Here is an 8,627-nt window from a genome sequence, read left to right on the forward strand (position 1 = left end):
ATTTGGCAAATGGCCATTGGGAGCATCAAGCCAGTTGAAGGAAATGTACCTGACTCTTTCGATGATGATGCCTCCATGACTCGAAGCAGAACTCCCCAAGCCGCTGCCGAAGAAAATGCCACTCCGAACACAAATGGCAACCAGAATGCAAATGCCAATCAAAATGGCAATCCCGATGGAAATGGCGACAAAAATGCTATTCCCAATGTTGATGCTGAGGAAAATGAAAATGATCTTCAAGATGAAAATCCTCACCCACAAGTGGCTAATCGAGTTGACCCTTCATTAAATCTCAAAGAACTCGAGAATCCAAGTTATCGACCCACAACTCATTCTCGCACTCGGTTGGCTAACTACTGTGGCAGTTTCTCCTTTGTCTCATTGATAGAACCTACCAAGTATGAAGAAGCCATGAATGACCCCGATTGGATGAATGCCATGCAAGAGGAGATGGCGCAATTCAAACTGAATGATGTTTGGGAATTGGTTGACAAGAAGAATCCTAAGAAGCATAATATCATCAGCACCAAATGGATATTCCAGAATAAGGAAGATGAAAATGGCACTCTAGTGAGAAACAAAGCACGTATTGTCGCTCAAGGGTATGCATAGGTAGAAGGTATTGATTTTGGTGAAACATATGCTCGTGTTGCTCGCCTTGAGGCAATTCGTATTCTTCTTGCTTATGCAAACTACAATGATATCCTGCTTTATCAAATGGATGTGAAAAGTGATTTCCTTAATGGTGAAATTGATGAGGAAGTATACGTTAGGTAGCCACCTAGCCTTTGAAAATCCTTAGTTTCCTAACAAAGTTTTCAGGTTGGAAAAGGCTCTATATGGGCTGAAGCAAGCCCCTAGAGCATGGTATGACACCTTAAAGAGGTTTCTGCTCGACAAAGGATTCAAGCTAGGATCCACTGATCCCACTCTTTTTCACTCGTGTTGTTGATGGTGATCTTTTCGTGTGTCAAATTTATGTGGATGGTATTATTTTTGGTTGTACTAACAATGCTTGCAGCTTGGAGTTCGGGAAAATAATGTCCGAGAAATATCAAATGTCTATGATGGGTGAACTTAAGTTCTTTCTCAGACTGCAAATACGTCAACGGGACAATGGAATTTTCATATCTCAGGAGAAATGTCTGAGAGCCTGTCTGAAGAAGTTTAAAATGCAAGATTGCAAACTGAAGGGCTACAAAACTCCAATGCCCATGAATGGTCAGCTGGACGCAGATGTGTACTGTAAAAGATTACGATCAGCAAGCTTATCATTTGATGATTGGTTCTCTTCTCTACATGTGTGCATTTAGACCTGATATTATGTTGAGTGTTTGTATGTGTGCTCATTTCCATGTCGTGCCAAAAGAATCGCATCACCAAGCGATCAAGCGCATTCTGATATATTTGGCTCACACCACCACCTTAGGTTTATGGTATCCTAAGGGAGCACCATTTGATCTCATTGGATATTCAGACTCAGATTGTGCAGGTGACCGTGTTGATAGGAAATCTACTTCGGGGACATGCCCTTTCCTCGGTAGATCTTTGGTATGTTGGTCGTCAAGGAAGCAAAATTGTGTTTCTCTCTCTATGGCTCAGGCCGAATATATTGCTACTGATGTGTGTTTCACTCAGTTATTTTGGATGAAGCAGACTCTGAAGGATTATGGCATCAAGGTCAAGAAGATTCCCTTATTCTACGACAATGAGTGCGATCAAAATTACAGCAGCATTCTCGCACCAAGCATATTGCGATCGGACATCATTTCATTCGCGATCATGTTGCTCGAGAGGATATTGTTGTCAATCATGTCAATACTGAAGACAGTCTCGCTGATATCTTCACCAAGCCTCTCGATGAGAAAAGATTATGTGTGTTACGGTGTGAGCTAAATATCCTAGACTTTGCAAATGTGCAGTAAGCTGGACTCGGCACCCGTACCATCACTTCCACATCTTAAAAGGAATGGGTGCACAACACTCGAAGAGTTTGAAAATTTCGACAAAGTGGAATTTTCTTTCTGAGAGTGAATACATTAACGGAGAACTAGACTAATTGGGTGCCACGATAATTGTGTGACACTCAGGGTCATACAGTTCTTATACGGTGGGTTACGCCACCACAGTTTTTCTTTGTTGAGTTGCCTTTCGGTTGAAGGATCTTGTGTTAGTCCGAATGTATTTCACTCATAGCTTTTCTCTCATGTGTTTGTGTTTCGTTGTCTGAGTGAAATGCCTAGGACCCTGTTTTCCCTCTATTCTATCTCTTTCGGTCTATGTTGTTCCGTTATGAATGCTCAAATCCATCTGGTAACGATACTTTATCTGCTGTCCTTCACCACGGTAAAGGTTTGTTCCGGACTTAATCTGTTTTTGCGAAAGCCATCCAAAATTTAGGGTTTCCCGCCCAAGTCGGGACCACGATCTTTTATGATGGTTGCCACATGCACCTCATCAACTGTCAGTGTATCTGGTCCATTGAATTGCAATAGTCCCTTGAATGTGGCCGTCCGATCAGATTCACCGGATGCCTTCAATGAGGCAGAGTGGCGTCGTCCCCAGACCCGCAGAGCTCGGGGAGCGCGGCCGCTGTGGCCGTTGCCTCCAGCCTATAGAAGATTTGGGACCTAATCCGGCTATTCGGAGTCGGTGGCTGCTGTGGCTCACTTAAGCCACTGTGCAAGTGGTTCCTTCTAACTCCAGGTGAGCTGCTCATCCGTGTTTTTTCGGCCTCCAGCGATGTTGGCTGGCCTTGACGCGACGGAGAAGCAGAGAAGACCAAGGATGGGCTTGCAATTTTATTTTTTTTGTTTGGGGTCCTCTGTGATGTATGGCGGAGCCAGCCATACGGCTTGTATCCTTCATGTATTTTTTTTTCTCGAATACGCACGAGTGTGCATACTATATATATTAAGAAGAAAGAGAGGTAAAGAGCCCTCCGCAATGTTGTTACACGGTATTTCCTCCCTATATTTCCATATTTGTATGTGTGCTTTGTATTTCCGTATTTGTACGTGTGCTTTCTAGGTTATCTGTAATGTTTTCCAACTCATATAAATACAAGTAACGTATGCCTACAGACGTACAGTTTCAACAATAAAAATCAACTTATAAACAGGGCACCCATGGATGGTTACCGAAAGTAAATTTGAACTCGTCACCACCCTGGTCACAAGCCTGCTAGCTGACTTTCCTAGGATCTCTCTTGTTGAATAAAGCTCTCTAAATTCCGAGCGAAAAAAAAATCCTCGGTAAGGTCGCTCGGGAAGTTCCACCTAAGACGACTCCCATACTATTTTTGTGAGTGAGACCAGTTATAGGAACTCAATAATTACAAGAGAAATTACGACAAGATTTATAAACAATAGTAAAAACAAATTGAGCAACCGTCAGGAGCGCTGCCCTTTCATCAAGGGAGAAATAGGTACATTTTGGCGTGCTTGAAAAGGGGACATGCCAAACAACATAATAAAAATAAAACAATAGAATGGATAGATGATATACAAGTTGCTGTCTTACAAAAAAGATGATTCAGACTTTTCTTTTTTTGCATTCAGACTGTTGTGTCAACCGGAATGAAAATAAGTTGTTTAGAATAACCACCGCTAGTGCGGTTCTTAGGCAACTGCCTATAGTCAACACATTCATCTTTGTTTTGACGTCACACTCCAAGAAACATATCGAACAAGCAAGGTGTGACGAGATATGACTGGACTATGACGTACACTACATACCCAAGAAACAGAGCAGCAGCTAAGCATTTAAATGTGGGGGAGAAACTACAAACAGCATCACGAACATTGCCTCCTTCCAATCAAATAAACATAGCTGCACAGGTTTTGCCAACAATGTACAATATACCACCAATCAACTAACAACAATGGTGTCGGTATGTCCTGCATGCACAGCAATCTGTACAAATCAGCCTAGCAACTTCGGGCCACCAGCCACCGGAAGACTTGAATGAGTAACCGAACCTGATCTGGTGCTCCAAGTTCTAACTGCTAGCATCTTGGAAGAAGTCGGCTGGAATCGATGGCCGGCAGTACTTCTTCGCTACAAATTTGTACTGGGGGAACATATGGAGAAGGCCAATAGCAGTTTAGCATCAAAGTAGAAAGGGAATTAAATGCTTCCAAATTGCTGTTGACGGCACTCCCTCACCTTGTGTTGGCTGTACTTTTCTCTAATTGCAGGGAGGTTGCTTCCAAGGCCAACACGGAAAAGCCGGTGTAGTACCTTTACACAATCGCGTAATGTGGATGGTTTGTATTGTGTGTGATAGGAAAGAGTGATATTCTGCTTCAGTTTCAAAGAGATACGAATGTTACATGTGCAGCCCTTGAGGGAAAAAAGGTTTAACAAATAAGATCCACAAGAACCAAGAAGGTTGAATGCATATATACCCAAGGATTCTTTGTTGGCTTAAGGATAAAATTCGCCAAGAAAATTGAAGAGGCAGCTATCAGTGAAGGTACATGGCAAAGTAAGCTGTACTCCAGAAGTGACAACTCAGTAATGTAGCTAGCTAGGAACTCAAGATGCAAAGCTGGGCCCTGCAGAAGAATAGGTTGAGTAAGCTGGAAGACCACATTGCACACAGGACTGACTGTAACTGTAAATAATTGAAGAGAAGCAATTACCTCATGACATAGTTGAGCAGCATGCAGAAATCTCCTATTGTCGGAAATAATAATATATTTAGTGTCAGTAATTATGTTTATGTGTATAAATATCACAATAACAGAGAATGCTACCTCAAAAAACATTTTTCTGTAGGTGCAGTCATCTCAAACATCAAGCAACCCAGGATAGAAGCTTCCATTCGCAGAACCTGTGTTATCTGTGTGTTACAAAACAAAAGATCATAAAAAAATATGTAAAGGAAAGTCAATCAGCAGGGCCATAGACCTCATCCTTTATGTATGTATTGTCGGTAATATAGCAGAGCTCTTCTACTTGGGGTGGACATATCTCTTCATACTTACTGAAATTTGAATATAAAGCATATCAGAACAGAAACAAGAAAAAAAAAAAACTTAATACAACAGAAGAGACAAATTTAACTCGATGGATCTTACGCAGCTATAAGCAAGCAGGCGATACCAAGTAACTGCAGCTTATCTCGATTGATCTCTTTGCTAGAAAGATACCGATCAATATAACTGACTGTGAGGTATAAGGTTTCAGGAACAAGACGATATTCTTCTGTGACCTGAATTGAGTAGGGTAAAAAGGTAACCGATTAGAAGAAATATTTTTGTGTGTCTAGCTTCTGAAACCTTTTTTCTAGAAATGCTCACTTCCACAAGCCAGTCTATAAGTACTGCCCTCATGCTTGTGTCAATATCCTTCTGAGTGGTTTCCAGAAAATCTGGTGAAGGCCTTTTCTTGGCCTGCTAAAAGACAAATATAACATTACAGTAGAGATAGATATAGACAGGCGGTCTGCAACTGCTTTAGGAAGAAAGCAAAGACATGGACAACATGGATGATGAAGCAATGCATTGTTCCATAGAGATGTGAGTGAATGAGAAATGAGACATCTATCAACATACTGTATTTCTTGTTCAAAGACGACAATATTGAAAAGCTATGTGTGCTATTGGATTTGTGAATTAGAAGCAAAATTCTTCTATTCCTAGCTCCCAATTGATGCATCCCTTTTACACACAACGAAGTGACATCTTGTGTAGATAACAATATGCATTTACTTTGCAGGTGTGTGCACACTGCAGAAATTACTTGTTGCACAAAGCATGCAGACATTAGAAGTTCCATATGAACAAGAATCAATCACCTCAGCTTCACGCAAGTGTTTGTAAATGTCACAAGCAAGAGTTGAACACAGTTCTGGATCCTTGCAGTGCATTTCAATCTCAAAGATATTGTCATTTTCGATTGGGGTAGGACAATGTTTTCTCCATCTAGATACTGTAACAATAAAGAAAGAACAAAAATAAATAATTATACAACACAACAGATTAGAAACCTAACCAGGATTACTGTGACAGGCAAACAAACCTGTGGTATCCCTATTGTCAGATACAGGAAGTTTATCATTCGCACAACGGCGCAAGGAAGTTGCCACTGAAGAAGCTGCATTGTCAAGGAATGGAGGACCAGGGCTTTCCACTGAATTGCATGTTAGCATATCGTCCTCCATAGAAACAGAATCATGAGACAGGCCGGGCCAACTGCCATGGGGCGCCAACAAAGGCACAGAAGGGCGACTAACATTCTCCTTCTTAAGGGCATTGCCATGGTGCGATATTGCTCGCTCAAACCGGTCGAAAGTTGGTTTTGTGGCAGAAGCCACTTTCCTGTTCACGTTGGGAAGGCTAGCAGAACTCCCCTTCTTCACATAGGCTACTGAGTTGGATGAACTCGATTTCTGCAATAAGAACAGACTCAGTGAAACAGCACAACCGAAGAGAACAATCACCAGACAGGTAATACATAACGAATCACCAATAGAAGATTCAGAAGCGATCAGAAGATAATAACGAAAACATAGGCTGATAGCCAGTGCGACTGCGATCTACTACATTTCGGAACATGTGGCACACCGAAACATTTGAAAACCCTAACTTACAAGATCAGAAAAGCAGATGAACCAAATATGTGCAAGGAAATGTTCAATCGGGGCCGGTGGAACAAGCAAAAGACATTACATAGGGAAAAGCAATTGCCGGTGGCACAGAAAATTTCGTGAAAACATAAAATAATCGGGTACCTGTCGTGGAATTGACGGAGACAGGGGAGGAATTGTACAGGGGCCAGTAATAAATATAGGGAAATCTTATAAATTATGCATCAAATTGATCAAGAAGAGGGCAACCCGCGAAATGCCATAGCAGATTATTATCCAATAAATCTGCTCAACAAGTGCGGTATGTATAACATCTAGGATACGTCTCTACGGAATAATTGATAATAACCCCCCCAGTTCATGTCACTATGATCATAACCCCCCCTTTGTGTCACTGACATGTCGTCCCCTTGTAACCAACGAGAATCCAAGCAAAAGCAATTGCCGCCGCGAAAGGAACAACGCCGATCTCGCAACGAGCCATACCGCATCGGCCGCGCCGCTCCTCCCGCCGACAACGTTGGTGAGATCTCCCAAGGCGGCCCGCCTGCTTTCCAGCGACGCTGCCTTGGCAACCCTAGCGCCGGCTGTCTCCGCCGTGGCCGACGCCGACGAGCGGCGGCCGGCGGGCCGGCTCGACATTGAAGCGGATGCGGCGAACTCGGTGGGGAAGGCCTGAGCTCGCCGAAGACGAGGAGGAGGATAAGACGAGACGCTGTGTGTGAGAGCCACTCTCTCGATCTCCTCTTACGAACTAGGGTTTGCTGCTATACCAAAACAAGCATCTGGCCGAAGCCAATCCGTACCCCGCCAACTCTGCAAGCATCGATTGATTGATGCAGAGGCCGGCTGTATTCCTGCTTTTCAAAAAAAAAAAAACCTTTTTTTCCTGGCGAAACAGAACTACAGTGTTTCGACCGTTACATGGTGCAGTCCGGGCCAAGTAAAAAGTGTTTTAAGGGCCGATTTTAGCTGCGGCCCAACAGGTCCGTATAATCAATCCGCAAAAGAAATCAACCCGTAAAAAAGATTCTCTAAATATACCAATTTATCAAGCAAGGCCAGTTGGCCCACTACTTTCCTCTAGTTAAGGTTTCTAGTTTTCTCCCGGGGCGATTTTCGCCGCCGTTGAGGATTGCTCCCCTACCGCCGATCAACCCCCTCTCCCGCCTGTGTTGCGCCGGGGGTGGCCACCAGGGCTGTCTCCACGTCCGCGTCGAGGGAGGGAGCGGCGGAAGTTAGGGTTCCCCCACCAAACCCGATCTGTTCTTTCGGGTGAGAGATCCAATGGCGACTTCCGGGGACTCAAGTTCTTCGGGGATCAGTAAAGTTGAGAAGATGATGCAAGAGTTGGGACTGAGAGAGGAGGATCTGGATGATGTGATCTTTGACGAGCAAGCTGCGCCGCCGGAGGGGCCGAGATGGGTAGCCCTAGGTAGGGTTAACACCACGAAGAGCTATAGCTAGACTTGGTTTTACAGAAACATGAGAGCGCCGTGGGACATCGCGCAGGAGGCTAAGTTTAAACCTCTGGAGGAAAACCTTTATACTGTCCAATTCACTTGCCTTGGTGATTGGGAGAGAGTCATGAACGAGGGCCCTTGGAACTTCAGAGGGGACACGGTGATCCTGCTGCCGTATGACAGAATCTCGAAGCCTTCCACTGTCAAGCTGGAGACAATCAAGATATGGATACAAATCCATGATGTCCCAGAACTATATGCTCATTTGGTGGCTCCGCTGGCAGCAAAAGTGGGAGAAGTTCTTTTCTCGGAACCGAACTCACATGACTTTGTGGGCAATTTTCATCGAGTTTGGGTCAGCATCAATGTCCATAAACCCCTCAAGAATGTGGTATCTATGATAAGAGATGGGAAGAGGCAGATATACAGAGTCAAGTACGAAAAGCTACCGGACTGGTGCGCGGTTTGTGGTATGCTAGGTCATTATATAAGGAACACGGCAATGGCATCCACCCTCCATCAGCACTTGTATTCAAGGATCTCCAAGCCAGCTGGGCCATGCGTTCAGG

At 43.8% G+C, this 8,627-nt stretch overlaps 1 protein-coding gene across 5 annotated transcripts; it reads right to left on the reverse strand.

Annotated features, from left to right (window-relative positions):
• Positions 1-3,579: 3,579 nt before the first annotated feature.
• On the reverse strand, positions 3,580-7,425 carry LOC119330425 (cyclin-A1-4-like). 5 transcript variants are annotated; one of them, XM_037603539.1, is made up of 12 exons: positions 7,082-7,425; positions 6,028-6,397; positions 5,804-5,937; positions 5,307-5,402; positions 5,085-5,218; positions 4,915-4,990; positions 4,761-4,837; positions 4,647-4,680; positions 4,410-4,559; positions 4,168-4,305; positions 3,981-4,072; positions 3,580-3,899 (listed from the first exon to the last, which is right to left on the reverse strand). In XM_037603539.1, exons 1-11 carry the CDS (start codon positions 7,235-7,237, stop codon positions 4,001-4,003), a joined length of 1,437 nt encoding a protein of 478 aa, XP_037459436.1. In that variant the 5' UTR covers positions 7,238-7,425; the 3' UTR covers positions 3,580-3,899; positions 3,981-4,000. The 5 variants fall into 5 exon arrangements, with proteins under 5 accessions (XP_037459436.1, XP_037459443.1, XP_037459450.1 ...); XM_037603546.1 differs by having other exon boundaries at positions 3,580-4,072; positions 5,307-5,399; positions 7,082-7,424; XM_037603553.1 differs by having other exon boundaries at positions 3,580-4,072; positions 4,168-4,302; positions 7,082-7,424.
• Between the last annotated feature and the right edge of the window lie 1,202 nt (positions 7,426-8,627).

Source organism: Triticum dicoccoides, chromosome 1B (assembly GCF_002162155.2).
Source record: "Triticum dicoccoides isolate Atlit2015 ecotype Zavitan chromosome 1B, WEW_v2.0, whole genome shotgun sequence".
NCBI lineage: Eukaryota > Viridiplantae > Streptophyta > Magnoliopsida > Poales > Poaceae > Triticum > Triticum dicoccoides.